This window comes from Vespula vulgaris, chromosome 4 (assembly GCF_905475345.1).
Source record: "Vespula vulgaris chromosome 4, iyVesVulg1.1, whole genome shotgun sequence".
Lineage (NCBI taxonomy): Eukaryota > Metazoa > Arthropoda > Insecta > Hymenoptera > Vespidae > Vespula > Vespula vulgaris.
Genome location: NC_066589.1, coordinates 7102886 through 7120488, shown reverse-complemented (window position 1 = coordinate 7120488; position 17603 = coordinate 7102886). Strand labels below are relative to the sequence as shown.

The window sequence follows — 17603 nt, the reverse complement described above, 5'->3', positions numbered from 1 at the left end:
GTCGATTTCAGCAACTGGTACGTACTCCTAAATATATTAGAAAAAATACGCGGTTGAACTAGGGTGTCGGAGGTGCTCCGGGGCATGCTCTCTAGTGTAGGCTTTTGCACCCTGGTGGAGTGTGAGAGAACCGTGGAGTGTATGTGTTGGTGTGAATGTTTGCACTTTTTAAATATAGGTCATAGGCAGGCAGGTAGCATACTTTTCTGAGTGAATGTTTCAATTAATTTTAAGTAGGTAGGGACCGGGTAAGGATGCGATTCCTACTCAGGAGTAGGAAGTCCTTTCTCCGGAGATTTGTGAAGTTTCAGCAAATTTTACAATCTTTCAGCATGGCTGAACTTTATCTTTTTATATTTTTTTTTAATTTTTTTTTTCTTACATCCTTTGCTGATACTTCGCATCACGTGATATATCTGTATCAAACAGTTCGAAAAACTTTGCACCCAATGAGAACATCAGATACATCCCATATCTTTTGAACTTAGCAAAGGATTTTGAATTTGTTTGATACTTAGTTTTAAATTAATTCTTGCACTTCGCGATTCTTAAGATATTTATTATCTATATATTTCTTATTTAGAAATAGAATATACCTTACATAAGTAAAATGGAAATATTACAATTCTTGTGATTTTGACATTTTACCGAAACTATATTCATCTTTTAAGTGCAACGAGTTAATATTAGTTTGTAATAGGTTCATCGAATAGAATGAATATTATGTCTGCTGGAGCATTCGATTAAATGTGCCTGTGTTATTGCGTACGGTTGTTGGATTCTTTGAGTCCATTGATCGTCCACAGGCTAGGATAGTTTTACGGTTTAGTTCGAATTTTTATTTTTATTACGAATATTTTACTTTTATTTTTTATTTTTTTTTTAATCGGATCAATGAATAAATAAATAAATAAAGATCGTTAGAAAATCGAGACGCACCTAGGTAGAATAGAAAACGTAGTTGAGAATACGTGTTGGGACTCGTCAGTGCCGTTTGGGGTGATTCATTCGCGAATTTTGCCATACTACAGTGGTTATACTATTTAGAAGAGATCGATACTTTACGTTGCAAGCGCTTACCGCTCGTTAGGTTAAGAAAAAAAAAGAAAAAGAAAAAAACAGAACAAACTTGCGTGCGAAAATGTGTTTTTCACTTCCCAACCCCTTAGCTTGCGACTATTGCGTCTCGTTTGATGCGTGCGTTTACACGAGTGGTTTGAGTCTTGTTGCGTAAAGTGAGATCAGGTCGGGATTAGGTCGGTTTAGCTTAGGGACGATTTCATTCTTGTAGTAGCAACCACTGCAGTATGTCAATCTTTGTGGGTGCGTTGCTTCGAACGGTAGGGCGTTTTTTGATGCGTAAACTTATCTTGCGTCGCACGTAAGGAATGCTCCAATGCAGTGGTTAGGGCACGAAGCAAGAAGTGGCTGTGTGCTGAAGAGGCCCCCACATATTGTGGCTCAAGAGGGCAACTATCGACTACAAGTCATTTTTCAAAGGTGGTCGGTATGTCGAACCCTTCGTTAATGGCTTGTGGTCTTATCGAAACCCCTTTTACCCTTTACCACGTTGACACTTATGCTCGTAGTAGTTTGTTCCTGAATGGAGATGATGGACCATTCCATCTCCTTGCTACTGTGTTCCGTACTCGCGTTCGTGAAAATTTGATTTTTTTTTTTTATTAGAGTCAAGCTTTTGCAGTTAGTTATTAATTAATAAAGTCATTGCAATTTTTTCTTAAAGTAAAGTCGAGTCATTGTATTTTTTAAAAGTAGAGTCAGTTTTTCATTTCAGAGTAAAATCAAGCCCTTTGCATTTTCTATTTTTATTTTTATTTTTTTTTTCCTAATTAAAGTCCAGCCCTCCCTATTTTCATTTTAAATTAAAGTCGAGCCCTTGCATTTTTCTTTTTAAATTAAAGTCGAGTCCTTGCATTTTTCTTCTTAAATTAAAGTCGAGTCCTTGCATTTTTTCTTTTTAAATTAAAGTCGAGTCCTTGCATTTTAAAGTTTTAAAGTAGAGTCTTTTCTTGAAGTAGATTTTTAGTTACAAAGATAGAGTCACGCTCGTTAAATATTGTGTGGACGTCCGTGGCCTGCAGCAGCATTGCACTCAGGAGTGCATTTGGATACCCAAGCATGTTGATTTTTAATTCAGAATAATCATATTTTAATCATATTTTTTCATGTTCATAATTTCATAATGTGTATGTATATATACGAGATATATGCATATTTCAATGTCAACACAGCTTTACCACGAGTTGTAAAATGACTCTTATGTGGTAATCATTATCGTTATCATCCATATCCTCACCCTCATTATCTTTCTCCAATCTGATTCTGATTATTCTGATTAATCTGATTAATCTGATTATTCTGATTATTCTGTTTATTTTGGTTATTCTGATTAAAAATCTACAAGACTTGATGACAAATCAAAATGCCTGCATTCAGGAATGCAGATGAATATATATATTGGCAGCCAGCACTCAGGAGTGCATATTATAATATGTCAAGGGTATATATTTTTATTCCAAAATTATCAACAAATGAATATAAGATGACTTAATAAATATATATGAAAGAGGGAGAAAGAGAGGAAGAGAAGAGAAAAAGAAAGAAAACGGGAGTATTTTTATTATATATATGAAAGTTTCATAAGAAAATATAATGAACGATACAAAGATTATTAATAAATGTTTATACATATTTGAAAAAAATATAAAAATTTTTTGGAATAAAAAGGTATACGTCTTGGTATATAAATGAAACGAATAAATTGGCTTGCCTGCACTCAGGAGTGCATATGAAAGGTTTACAGTAAGTACATGATTGCATTCAGGAATGCAAATGAACATATTATAGTGAGGATATATATTTCACATTCGGAATGATCAAAGATGAATGAATGAATGTGCTAATAAGGATACTAAACGAAGAAATATATAAAACACATTGATCTCTGGTAATATTTTTTTTCAATATATTAAACTTGTTTACCAATAAATAAGTGAAATTTTGTTTTATTCCATATATAATAAATGAATGATAATTAAAGGGTGCAAATGAATTAAAAGGAAATTTGGATCATTCTGATAAGAAATATATATAAACCTTGCTAGATGAATGAAGTGACATAAATGGCAGCCAGCACTCAGGAGTGCATATTAAAATATGTCAAGAATATACATATTTATTCCAAAATTATCAACAAATAAATATGAGATGAAAGACTTAATAAATATATAGGATAGAGAGAAAGAAAGAGAGAGGAGAAAGAGAGAGAAAGAGGGAGTATTTTTATTATATATATGAAAGTTTCATAAGAAATATTAAGAAGATTATTAATGAATGATACAAAGATTATTAACAAATATTTATACGTATTTAAGAGAAGCATGAATATTTTTGGAATAAAAATGCATAAATCTTGATATATAAATGAAGCGATTGAAATGGCTTGCCTGCACTCAGGAGTGCATATGATAGATCACAATTAGTACATGCCTGCATTCAGGAATGCAGAAGAACATATATAGTAAGGATATACATTTCTCGTTTCGAATGATCAAAGTGAAAATGCACTTATGAAAGTATATAACAAATAATTATTTCAGTATTATCTCATTTTTTTTAAAGAAATAATGTTTATTTAATAATAAATGAAGATTATTTCATTCTCTTCTTAATATAATAATGTATTTATATTTAAATAGAGTGCAGGTGAATGAAAAGAAAATTTGAATCATTCTAAATTAGAAATATATAAATCTTGCTAAGCGAGCGATATGATATAAAAATAACAGCCTTGCACTCAGGAGTGCATAAAATATGTCAAGGCTATACATTTTTATTCCGAAATTATCAATAAGTGAATATAAAGTGACAGAATTAATAAGTATATATATGAGAAAGAAAGAGAAGAGAGAAAGAGAGAGAGAGAGAGAAAGAGGGAGTATTTTTATTATATATATGAAAGTTTCATAAAAAATATTAAGAAGGTATAATAAATAATATAAAGATTATTCATATTTAAGAGAAATATAATTATTTTACGGAATAAAAATATGTAAGTCTTGGTATATAAACGAAATAAATGAAAAGGCTGACGCACACTCAGGAGTGTGAGCGAAAATAGTTCAGGGACAGGTTTGCATTCAGGAATGCACCTGGGATACTCAAGCACGTAGATTTTTATTTCAGGATAATTTAAAATTTTTTATATGATTATTAGTAAATCAATAATTTTTTTTATATATATCCTTTTTCTTTTTTATATATATTCACTTTTGATGATTATATGTATACTTTATCCAATGCCAACATAGTCTTATCACAAGTTGTAGGATGGCTCATTTATTGTAAGAGTCATTTTATGACTTGTATGAATATAATCATCATCTTATATAGATTCTAATTATTCTGATTAAAAATCTATAAGACTTGATGTACTTAGGAAAGTCAGGTTCTGTTAAAGCAAGCAGTGGCAATAAAACAAATTCATAAAATATATTTTTAACGATAATATACAAGAATATATTAGAACTATTTCGTCTCTAATATATATAATATTTTTGTATTTAATCTTTTTTTTCTCTTTCAGATTTCATATTTCATTACTGTTTCATATACATATACAAAGTACATGATTCTACAATTGCGAAATTGTATTATTATATTTTTTATATTTTAGTAGATAAAAAAGTGTTATATATGAACGATATAATGCACACATCTGACATTTGATGTAACTGCGTAGTTCGCGTTAGTATGAACGTCATAATATAATATATATGTAATCTATCTATTAAATATAGATGTAATCTCGTTATGGATATGTTTATGGAGGTATACGAAATTGTGTATGCATTATATAATGCGACACAAGGTACGGTATATTTTAGCTCTTTTTCTTTCTCTTTTTTTTTTGTTAACGCGATTTAATTTTTAAATATTGTGAAATATTCACAATTCTTTTTCCTTTTTTTATAACGTGTCTTGATTAATTTATAATATGTATTTGTATTAAACAATTGACAATTTATTATGTAATTTTTTCTTTATTTATATTTTTATATATTTTATTCATATATATATTATATATATATATATACATACCTATATATATTTCTATTTATTTTTATATATTCCTATATATATATATTTCTCTCTATATATATATTTCTATACACTTGTACATAAAATCCATTTATGTAAATGTAAAACGTGTTTTCTAATGCATCGAGAAATCGATATATTTAATGCCAATTTTGTCATTTTTATACTTCTTTTTTTTTTCTTTTCTTTTTTTTTCTTTTAGTATTACAACCTATGACTATGTTTGGTCATAGATTACAGTAGATATAATTTTGTCTTTCCACACATGCCGTTTTATATAGTTTTTTGTTACAGAGAAGTGTCATTTCAAGTTCCAAGGTTAAATATTGGAAAATATCTTGAGAATATATTGAAGAATTGGAATTATAAAAAATAAAAAGTAATGGAGGATGAATTGTCTACAACTACTTTTTCTTATTCATTTGAAATATTTAAAAAACTTCTTAATTAATCTAAACAGTGTCAATTTCTGTTTCAGTATATTTCATCTATATTGGCAAGATTCGATTCAACTCTTCGTTGGTTGTTCTTTTCGTGTGTGAGATATACGAGATGAATGTGTGCGTATGTGTGTGCGTGTAAAATAATTCTTATTTTAATATATGTTTTATTTTCAGAAAGTAATAAAATTATAAATTTCTTGTGATTACAGGTTGTTTCTTTATTATATAAAATTTGCATATTGATTTTGAATGCAACTTCTTGTTTAATTATAAAATGTTTTTTATATTTTATGTTTACAGGTGACTGTGAACAACGGAATGCTGATTTATTATATGAAATTTGCACATTGTGTCGATTGCTTCTTGTTTAATTATAAAATGTTTTTGAAATTTTATGTTTACAGGTGACTGTGAACAATAGAATGCTGATTTATTATATGAAATTTGCACATTATTTCGATTGCTTCTTGTTTAATTATAAAATGTTTTATGTTCACAGATGACTGCTGATTTATTCCATGAAATTCGCATATTATTTCGATTGTTTATTTATGAAATGATGTAGATGTTTTATGTTCACAGGTAGCTGTGCTGTTTACATCATATGAAGAAATTGTATACAGGATTATGTGTTAGATAAGATAATATACGTAGTGCAACAAAAAAATTGACTGATCATTAATCTTACAAAAGATTAAACTATTTCTCTTGTGTTATAGGTAATAAGACAGTATCTTTATATTATATATTTTCATTATGAAATAATATCAAATGAAATATATAATTTTTATATAAGATATATAAGATATTTTTGATTTCAGCATAATGGACATCCACGTTAGTTTAAAGGGAATAGAATTCCGTATGAAGGGCTCTATTCTTTACCGGGGAGGTAGGACGATATCAAACGGATTCATAAATTTTCGTTTAATCACGATTGATTAGAAAAAAATTTTTGATTCGTTTCGCGATTGATTTTCTTTCTTTTTCCAAATTTCTAATTATTATTATTAAATATGTTATAATAATGATTTTATATAATTCCAAATTGATTTTATGTAATTCCAATTGATTTTATATAATTCCAAAGCAATTAATATTAAAAGTAGAGTCTTTAGCCCGTGGGTCTCCGTGTGCAGCAACCTCCATGTGGTGAGACCTGGAAATCGATATTACTTGCGATACATGACTAATTCAATTAACGCAAGTACTGTCGAGCTAATGGCTGCATTTAAATTTAGTCAAAATTTATTTTCTGTAATGATTTTTCTTTCTATCTTTTATATACAAAGTTGAAAAATGATTAGTTCGCAACATATTTTGAAAAAATGTCTGATGATTCACACATTTATAATAAACTATATCTTTTTGATGGAAGTTAGAAAAAAATATTAAAAAGAAAAGATAATAACAAGGTGCATTACATATTTATGCTTATATTTATTCCGTATACATTTATTATACAATATCGATTGCTACCAAAATTCTTTATATTTAATCGTGGCAAATATTTCTATATAATAATTATTTTTACTATATAATTTATTATATATTTAACTGAAGAGTTTTAGTGGAAACAAGAAAAAAAAAGAAAAGACTTGGTCATTAAAACCTGGATAAAAAAATAATGTAAAAAAATGATGACTTATCGAAAGAAGATAATTGAAAGGTTTAGCTCAAAGATAACGGAAATGATAAAAATTCAAGATAATATATAATAATCATTCTTTTAGATCCAGTAACAGCTACAAATGATTGGTACTATGGTAACAAAAGTGATAAAATAGAAGTGTGATAAGAGATAGTGAATTATGTTTCAATATTCCTTACGAAACATTATCTGGCTTAAAAGTCATGTTTAGTATTGTGTTCTGTACATTTTGGTTAACAAGTTACGTGTTGAAATATTTAACTGGTAAAACTAGTTCTAATAAAATGCTTCGTTCCTTCTTTAATATTGAGGAAGTATCAGAAGAGATTCCTTCAGCCGACAATATTGAAACCGAGGTAAATATTTTGTAGGCTAAATAAGTAATATTAATGTTTCAAGATAAAGGAGAATACACATGTAATAATAAGAATAACAAGCTTAAATAAAGAATAAAAAGAGTTATATATATATATATATATATATATATATATATATATGTTAGATTTATCTTTTCTGTTATCCATTTCTCAGATCATTATTTTTGTATTTTATATTTTTAGTAAATTTTTAGTAAAAACTATTACATTTCAATATTACAGCCCAAATAGTAATGGTCAGATATTAGAAAAGATCCGATCGATTTAACGTCCATCTGTTTCGAAATAAATTTGCACATGAATTTGCTTTATATTTATATTAATATAATAAAAAGTTGCTTTGAAAAAAGTGTCAATGTGTGACTAGGCTATTAATAATATAAATTTGAAACAAAAAACTCAGTATCATATATCTATAAAAAAGTATATCTCTTTTATAATAAATAAAACTTTAAATTATATATATTATATATTAATTTAATAATTGTGTATTTTTTATATATTTTTTACATGAAAAAATTTTTGTACCTAATTTTTCATAAATTTTTATTAAACGATATAGATGGAAGCTTTTAAATCTTTAAACTTTGTCCAAATAATAAATTAAATTATAAACAGAAATAATGCAATTCCTTTTATAGTAATTTATTTGTTAGCATATCACACATTATATCTTATCGATGATATCGGTGATAAATAATCACACACGCACACGCGCGAATCACTCATTTAATTAAATTCCATAAAACAAAAAGAAGAAAAAATTGATAAGGTTATGTACATTGTATTATTATTACTTATATATTTATTTAGTGCTATGAAGCTTAATTATTAAGGAAATATATTTTAAATATAGAAAGTTAAGTATCAATCAGATACTTTGACACTAAAATTAAAAAAATAATTTAAAGTAGAATATATATATATCTTTATTTATTTTTGCATATTTTATAATAAAGCTTTTGGAATTTTGCAATCAGTTATATACTATTGGATACATTTTGCTAATAAAAGTCGATTTTTTCATTATCTTTTTATAGCTAATTGATGGAGATCTTTCACAATTTGTATATAAAGAGGATAATAAAAGTCTGAATGTTATTTCAACTACAAGATCAGCTGACGTAGTCGATGCTAATAAATTTAAATCCAGCAATGATTACTACGAGTAATTATTTTTATTTTTTATTTTTTTTTAACTCTTTTATATAAATACTTAATATTAATATATAAAAACTTAAAAATAGTTAAATATAATCTCATTATTAAATCTTATTATACTTATTTAAGAGCTTCGAACGCATCTACCACTACTTTTACAGTTGGTATAGATGATCCTTTATATAATATGAATTATGATAATCGTGGAAAATGTGTGATTTTTAATCACACAATATTCGATGAGAATTTAAATGAACGAAGAGGTACAGATGTTGATGCAATTAGAATAAACAATGTCTTTACAAAGCTTGGTTTTGAAGTTTTGAGATATGACGATTTGACCTACATGGAATTAAAAGATAGAATATCTACATGTACGTATATTTTTCTTCATTTTAATATTTGTCATTGTAAGAAAAAACGTCGCATGTTTTCACTTCCGAGATAATTTGTCCTGAAATTTGTTCGGACAATTCCATTTTGTATGGATTTTTTTTCTTTTTCTTTTTCTTTTTCTGATAAATATAACTCGATTAACGTATAAAATTAAATTTTTTGGAATTGTGATATGCGAAATTTTTTGTTACAGATATAGATATGTTTATCTAGATTATGTTTATATAATCTATAATAAATAAATAAATCTTTTTTTTTTGTTTTGTTTAGTAAGTAACGAAGATCATTCTAACAGTGATTGCATTTGTATTTTTGTATTGACCCATGGTATCTCAGAAAATTTATTATATGCGAGAGATGTCCCGTATAGTGCTAATTATATTTGGAAACCTTTTAGCGCTGACTTATGTCCATCACTTGCGGGTAAACCAAAGCTGTTCTTTTTTCAGGTTATAAGTCATTTTAATTTCGCTATGTAAGATTTAAGTACCTACTATTGTTCATTGTCTTTTTTTTTCACATATGATATTTTTTTTAGGCATGTAGAGGCAATAAATGGCAAGAGTCATTTGAATTACGTAGTAATGCAGAAGTTACCGTTACAGATTCGACTGCATCCTATAAAATTCCTACACATGCAGATTTTTTAATCGCACACAGTACAATAGAAGGTAGTCGAGTAAATTATTTTATATATATCTTAAATTTTAATGACATTCTTTAATACATATATATGTATATTTTTGTTTTGGTTTATTTTTCCTCATAGGTTTTTATTCCTTTAGAAATGAAAAAAATGGTTCATGTTATGTGCAATATCTTTGTGATACTTTAGAAGAATATGCGGACACTAAAGATCTCCTCAATATATTAACTATAACTGCACGAAAAGTGGCCATTAAATTTACTTCGTTCAATGATAAATATCTGGCAAGTCACAATAAAAAACAAATTCCTTCAGTGACATCGATGCTCATTCGAGATCTTTATTTTATACCTAAAAAACAAGTGAACAATAAATCAGAATGAAGCGAAATAAAATTATTCGAGATCAATTTTTATTCATGGAAAAAAAACGTTTTATTGGTAAATATTTTCGTATATTACTTGTATAAGAAAAAATACAAAAGAACATTGAAAAAATGATGCAAATTAGTATTGATTGGGACAAAAATGATTCAAAATAAAGCCATAGAACTATAGAATTACGACCACTCATTTGTTATAAAGACTTAGTTTTATTTTTCTTATTTATATAATTTATTTTTCTTATTTAGATAATTTATATAATTTCTTATTTATATAATTTCTTACAATATAATTTAATTTCTAAATTGATAAATATTCGTTTCTTACTTCTTATTTGTAATAATAGAATATAAGTAATAATATGTATGATTTTTTAAAATTATTTCTTAAATATAAATATTAATGATAATGACATGTTTTTAAAACAGTTTTCTATCAACAATCGATGGCAAGGGCGGTAGAAGCAGGTAGAAAAAAAACTGTTAAAACGTTTAAAGTACAGTAAAAGAAAATGGTTAAAGTGAAATAACTTTAACTATATTTATCTAAAAAAAAGTAAATATATTTCTAGAAAAAGTAAATATATTTAAAGCTTTTTGTAAACTAAACTAATGAAGTCTTGAAATTTATTCTTATTATATTTAATTTATTAAATATTAGAATAACGTAATTTTTATATTAGAATACCTTATCCTTTTGTACAGATCTTATTTATAATTTTTTAACAGTTAAATTTTTTAATTAAATTATTATTATTAAATTATAAAATGTTTAGAAAAAATTAAATAAATAAATTTATAAAATTATAATAGTTATAAAATTATAATAAATTTATGTATATAAAATTTATTAAATATGTATATAAAATTTAATTAAAATTAAAACTGCCAAGAAAATGTGTCTTTTTTTCTGAAAACGGCGGAAATGAGTTGGCGGTCAATTCATTTCTATAATAATAGGTCAATGCCATACTGTATAGAATAAGCATCTTGTGACAAGTTGTGACATATATTTATTTGTCCATAAACAGTTCTTAATTTTTAAATGATAATGAAAAAGAAAAATTATATCATTTATTTAAGTTATAAAGTTTGTCTAAAAATTAATAAAAAAAAATCATTTATCCAGGGCCCTTAAGATTGTATATACAGCCCTGAGTAAAATAGAGAGGTGATGGTTCTTTTTGTTTTAAGCTTCTATAACTAAATTTATAAGACGCACTGCCATCTTATATTTTGATTCAACGAATATATAAATATTGTAGATATTCTACGATACTTTCAGTTATGTGACACTAACTTAGTAATCGAACGCAGTGTAACGAACATAATTAATTCATATATGTTATTTTTGCCGCCTTTAATATAAGTAGATTGTTAATAATTATTATTTACTTTTGAAAAAAAAATTAAATTTTAACAATAATGCAAAAAAAGTTTGAAATTTAAAACAACAAACTTGCAGGACGTTTTCATGAAAGAAGATGTGTATATATGTGTGTGTTGTGTGAGCGTTTACATGGGAACGAGTTTCAGGGAAGCCATTAGGAGAGCGCCATTTTGTCGGTTGATATCGTCGTGTGAAATTTGTGTAGTAGTGTAAAACATCTGCCGAAATTGTCCTTGAATTTTCATCATTGTACTTTATTACTTTTAATCGAAAAGTTTTTGGTTCTTATAAATAGAAATAAAGTAAGATTTACAATTTTCTTATTATTTAATACTAGATTACCATATAAGATATCATTATCGCAAATTGGGGGCGTCTCGTGAGATTTATTGCAGTATAGTTCACTTTTGTCATAAAATCTTTATTGTACGTATCACGAAATTGATAATATCGAGATAATACTTTTAGAAACACAATTTTGCAAACTTTAGTGTAAGATTATATTTGTCTGTTCTATATAGTTATCTAATACTGTTAGGATAGTTGGTTAGAATAATATATATAAATAATAAGTATAATAGATAAATGTTTAGAAGTGATTTAATTCTTTATTTAGCAAATTAGGAACACACTGATAATATTCAATAATATTTTTATTGTAATTTTAAGTATAAACCATGTCAAATGGTGGCGGAGATCACGACGATGAGGGATACGTTGTTAAAATGCGTGGACTTCCATGGTCTACAACTGTTGATGAGATTATGAAATTTTTTGGCGATTGTTCCATCACCAATGGAAAAGATGGAGTACACATGACTATGTCAAGGGAGGGAAGACCTAGCGGAGAAGCTTATGTAGAAATGGACACTCCAGAAGATATTGAAAAAGCTTGTAAAAGGGATAGAGATCATATGGGACATCGATATATCGAAGGTATATAGTAATTTATTAAATTATTTTTTTTATATAGCTTCTATTATTTAGTACATATACTATGTTGCTATATATACGTATACTGGTTACTTTATTATATTTATAATAAAAAGATTATTCTTTGGCTTTAACTTATATTTTATATTACTTTTATAGTTTTTAAAGCAAAAAGAGGTGAAATGGAGTGGGTAATCAAACGAAGTGGCTTAAATTTAGAAAATGCGATGGATGATGGCTGTGTCAGATTGCGTGGACTACCATTTGGTTGTTCTAAAGAAGAAATAGCACAATTTTTCTCAGGTATTTAATATATCCTATCTATATATTAATATACTTTGTTTTTCTTGTTCATGATTGACAATTTTTACTAAGTACTATTATGCTTTGAGTTCAAAAAATTGTCTAGCACATATTTCTTTCTTTAACTTTAAATAGTCTTATTTCTCTTAGGGCATATATTGCTAAACATGAATCATAATATTACTATAATTCTGAATCACAGGGACTAAATGCTTTTGATGGTTCCACTATTTAATTTTAACTTGATAATATCTTTATTGTAATTGTCAATAATATGTAGCAGTACCAAAAATATATGTGTGTGTGTGCATGTGTTAACAATATGCAGTGAAATAAATGATAAAGGAAATGTTTTAATAAGAGTATAAGAAATTTTTATTTCTAATTAAGTTTTGAATTAAATATATGAAAATTTATATAATATATTATTTTTATCAATACTATATAATGTGATTAGAAATGAATAACATTATTAATAAAATTTATTTTTTTGCAGCATAAATAATTATTAAGTAATAAACAAAATAATTTTCAGCATAATTTATTAAGATCATATTTAAAAATATATTTATTATATTTGCAGAGACTTTTATTAATTCAATATTAATGAGTATATGTAATTTACCAACCAATTAATTAATATATTCAAATTTTTATCCATCCCAAGCAGTGTCTCTGTGTTTCTACATATCATTATTATCCATTTTAGTTACATCATATCGTGATTTTTTTTTTAATTATGATTATTGATTTCATAACATAGCATTGAACTGCTGAATTAAAATATAAAAGTTTTGCTTCTACTTCATCTTTGCTAGAAAGAATATGAAATTGGAGTAAGACAATTTAATAAATATCTGCAAAGGCTAAGTAAATTTGGCTTTATAAGGGTTTGATAAGTACATTGACTCGATACTTTAACTCATAATTGGGTGTTACGCTACAATATCGATGTTTGATTATGTGTGGGTCAGGGTTGGAGATATTGCCGAACGGGATTTCACTACCGACAGACTACACGGGCCGCAGTACTGGGGAGGCTTACGTTCAATTTGTTAACAAAGATGTTGCGGAGCGCGCTCTGCAGAAACACAAGGAAAAGATAGGACACAGGTGGGGCACTGACGCTAGCTGGGTTTGGGTATATTTATGATTTTTCAATATCATTTTTATATGATCGTAGTATATGTAGGTATATACATTTTGTTAGTTAATAGCGGGAATCAGTTTTTAAATATAGAAGCAGTTTCTTTAAATTCAGAACTTGTACAAATTATTTTAATATGTGAAACAGTTTATTTTTATTTGTTCAATATTATGGTACATGTCCTGGTAATTCAGGAAGTAACCATTGTGTAAAGAAACTGCCTCTTGGAGGGTAGAATCAAAATAAGGCTAAACATACGTAAGCAAAAGTACTGTTGGCCCAACTGAAACCTGTGGGTGGGTGCCGGGGAAGTATCCCGTGACATCATCATCAAATCCCATGGGAGGTGGGTAGGGCCCCAGGATGGGTAGGCACTACAGAGGTAGTAAAGATCAATTTGGTACTTCTGTCTGATACAAACAATTGTACTTTTCTTACAAAGTACAAGATTATATTTTAAATTCTTAAATAAGCCATTGGCATTTGAAAACTTTTTATTTCTAAATTACTTCTTGCCTTAGTTTATATTTTAATTATATAAAAAAAAATAGAATAAAAAAAATTTAATTAAATGCATTTATTTATAATAAACTCATCATAAGAAACTTTGTAAGAAATGCGATTGCAAGTGTTATTTGCCTGAAGACCTAGCATCACAAGGGCTAGGGTTGGCATAAATTCATCACAAAGCAAAGTCATCGTGGGAGGGTGTCAACAGAAATTTAAAATAAATGTGGAGGTGTAGTATGCATAGTTGTTCCATTACAACAAAGTTTTCAAAATATGAGGTTTCTTTTTTTAATTTTTTCTCCTTATACAAAAGCACTACAGTTTTTGACTTATTGAAGGTATGAATTTGAACAAATAGTTTACAAATATTAATTGTCTCTTTTTTGAAGTTATATATTTTTCAATGTTTAACTACATTATTATCAAGAAATAATAGCCCATCAGTTTAATGCATAAAACATATTCATTAATACATTTAATTATTGACAGGTACATTGAAATCTTCCGGAGTAGTTTATCTGAAGTTCGTGCTAGTATAGGACCAAAAATGCGTGGCGGCCCAATGGGTGGATTTAATCAGAGACCTGCACCTTATGATCGTGGTGATCGTTTCGGGGGCATGAATCGTTTCAGTAACAATGGTAGAGGATCTAGAAATAGAGGTACTCATGAGTTTTAAGTAAATATTAAGAGAAATATAAGTGTTTTTTACTTTTACATACAATATATTGCAGATTTTGATAGTGGTCCTTGGGGAAGTGGAAATAACTTCAGTTCACGTGGAAGTGGAATGGGAATGCGTGGTGGAATGGACATGAAAGGAGGAAATTTTAGAGGAAGTGGTGATAATTGGGGTAGCAATACTGGAGTTCATAGTATACATATGAGAGGTCTACCATTCAAAGCAACGGAAGATGATATAGCAGATGTAAATATATCGATATTACTGTCAATTAAAATTATCAATCAAAAAATTATGAATAAAATAATCTTTTGCTAATCAAATATATTGTTGTTTAGTTTTTCAGACCTGTTGTACCGATTAATGTTAAAATTCTCTTGGAAAATGGTGGACGTCCATCTGGTGAAGCAGATGTGGAATTTGAAACCCATGAAGAAGCAGTTAGAGCAATGTGCAAGGTGAACAAATCGTTAATTATGTATTATTTTATTCTTTTATTATATAATTTATTATGTTTGAAAAATCATCAAAATTTATTAAAAGTTATCTAAAAAAATAATATAATGGCTTGAGAAAAGAATCTTAAATTACTTTGACTTAAAACATTCGGATTCATGTTCTGTCATAGATCGATTATATATCCAATTTTTTATATTCACATAATATTTATATATTTCTATATCCTTACAGGATAAAAGTCACATGTCTTACAGATATATTGAGTTATTCCTTAACTCAAGCAGTAGTTCAAGTGGAATGTCTTTGGGTGGTATAGGAAACTTTTGTGGAGGTATATAGACAATTTTTTAAATTAATAATATAATAAAATAAAATAAATATTTCCCAAATATGTGAAAAAATAGTGAAGATTTTATTGAAACGACATATTGAATTTATTACATACAAAATTTTATTATACATATTTGATTTTAGGTTTGGGTAATAACTTTAGGCCAGGATATTCTCCAAATAGAGGATTCAGCAGTCAATTGGGAGGTAGTAATTACAACAGTTTTTGAGATTCGATGCCAGGTTTCTTACGTTCTTTATGAAGGATATAAGATGATTTAAGATTTAAAGAATCAATGTTCTAACTTGAGAGATATTGACGCATATGGAATTACCTTTTGCAGATGATACTGAGTGTAGAAATTATTTTTTTTTTCTTTTATATATACATATATTTTAGGTTCATTGATTAAAATAAAAATCTAATTATTACATAAATTGACAATTAATTAGATTTGGTTGTAACAGATTCCATTGAAACAGATAATATGCGTTAAATTCATATATTGATATAACATATAATTTAATGATTTATTTTGTTTAAAGATTACATTGTATTTTTTTGTTCATTTGTTTAAATTTGTTCTAATTTTTTTTTTTTTTTAACTTTTCATAATTCATATAAGCAAAAAGGTACATAAGCAAAGTGCCCTCTATTCATAAATGTTTTTTATGAAATATAGAAAACATGTTTAAAAATATATATTTAACAAGTCACAGGTAATATTAAAGATATAATAATATTTGGATTTTATTCGTTATTTTCCTAGAAGTAATTCAGTATTAACAGATTTATAATAAATATTCGTTGCAACGATTTAATGCAAATTTCGTTAGGCACTTTGTTATTATATTTTGTGTTTATCTTATATGAAATTATAAAAAAAAGGATCATTTAAATTTATATGGTATAAAAGTGCATATAAATTCTGATATTCATTGTTTTATTAAATGATGTAATGAAACAATCGGGATAGGTGATTTATATGCTATATGCACAAAATTGTATCTAATAATTATAGTATCATTTCATTGATTCGAAGAATGTAATACTCTTTAGTTTTTGTTTACGATTACGAAAATCGCATGAATTGCGAATATGTTATGTTCCTTTATAAATTCTACTTTGTATATGTGGAAATCGAGCCTATGCCATGTGTATGAAATAAAATAGTAATAATGAATGCCGAATGTGAACTGTGCTTTAAAAAGATAGTAAATAAAAACGTTATCTTCTTATTCAATCTCTTTTTATGATAATACCTATACTATATTTGTCAACGCGTTTATTACTAAATGATTAATACATTTTTTTTCATAAGTACTGAATATCAGATACATAATTTCTCATGAATAATATAGTAATAATTGATGCATTGTAATATTATTTTTATATACAACATTATTTTAAAAATTATTTTAAGCATGAATAATGAAATAAGAGATATAGCTATATATTAAGTATATTAAGTACATATTCAATTTATAGATATGGTTGACATATATATGTATGTATATATGTGTGTATATATATATATATTATCACAATAAGATAAATTTTAATCGTTTTATTACTACTGTTATATTTACTTAGTTACTCTCATAAACGAAGAAACATTTCGATTTAATTTAATAGTATATCTTTAAATACTTATCGTTTAAATATGTGTGT

The 17603-nt window shown here is 26.8% G+C and overlaps 2 protein-coding genes across 3 annotated transcripts; both read left to right on the top strand.

Annotated features, from left to right (window-relative positions):
* Positions 1-7358: 7358 nt before the first annotated feature.
* On the top strand, positions 7359-10889 carry LOC127062975 (caspase-1-like). The gene is made up of 7 exons (XM_050992039.1): positions 7359-7571; positions 8633-8760; positions 8883-9127; positions 9420-9598; positions 9688-9820; positions 9919-10235; positions 10607-10889. The coding sequence occupies exons 1-6, from the start codon at positions 7419-7421 to the stop codon at positions 10176-10178; spliced, it is 1098 nt and encodes a 365-aa protein (XP_050847996.1). The 5' UTR covers positions 7359-7418; the 3' UTR covers positions 10179-10235; positions 10607-10889.
* Positions 10890-11703: 814 nt separating this feature from the next.
* LOC127063597 (heterogeneous nuclear ribonucleoprotein H2-like) lies at positions 11704-17170 on the top strand. Of its 2 annotated transcripts, none has more exons than XM_050993590.1 (9): positions 11704-11869; positions 12237-12503; positions 12660-12803; positions 13778-13916; positions 14950-15122; positions 15195-15388; positions 15481-15600; positions 15833-15932; positions 16076-17170. In XM_050993590.1, exons 2-9 carry the CDS (start codon positions 12245-12247, stop codon positions 16159-16161), a joined length of 1215 nt encoding a protein of 404 aa, XP_050849547.1. In that variant the 5' UTR covers positions 11704-11869; positions 12237-12244; the 3' UTR covers positions 16162-17170. The 2 variants fall into 2 exon arrangements, with proteins under 2 accessions (XP_050849547.1, XP_050849548.1); XM_050993591.1 differs by lacking the exon at positions 11704-11869 and adding an exon at positions 11874-11993.
* The last annotated feature ends 433 nt before the right edge of the window (positions 17171-17603 follow it).

Excerpts from the sequence above, each read along its gene's own strand:
- LOC127062975 (XM_050992039.1), top strand. The coding sequence starts at position 7,419 with ATGTTTAGTATTGTGTTCTGTACATTTTGGTTAACAAGTTACGTGTTG. Across the intron at positions 8,761-8,882 it reads TCCAGCAATGATTACTACGA|AGCTTCGAACGCATCTACCA; the intron begins GTAATTATTTTT and ends TACTTATTTAAG. Across the intron at positions 9,821-9,918 it reads CGCACACAGTACAATAGAAG|GTTTTTATTCCTTTAGAAAT; the intron begins GTAGTCGAGTAA and ends TTTTCCTCATAG.
- LOC127063597 (XM_050993590.1), top strand. The coding sequence starts at position 12,245 with ATGTCAAATGGTGGCGGAGATCACGACGATGAGGGATACGTTGTTAAA. Across the intron at positions 15,601-15,832 it reads CAGTTAGAGCAATGTGCAAG|GATAAAAGTCACATGTCTTA; the intron begins GTGAACAAATCG and ends ATATCCTTACAG. Across the intron at positions 15,933-16,075 it reads TATAGGAAACTTTTGTGGAG|GTTTGGGTAATAACTTTAGG; the intron begins GTATATAGACAA and ends ATTTGATTTTAG.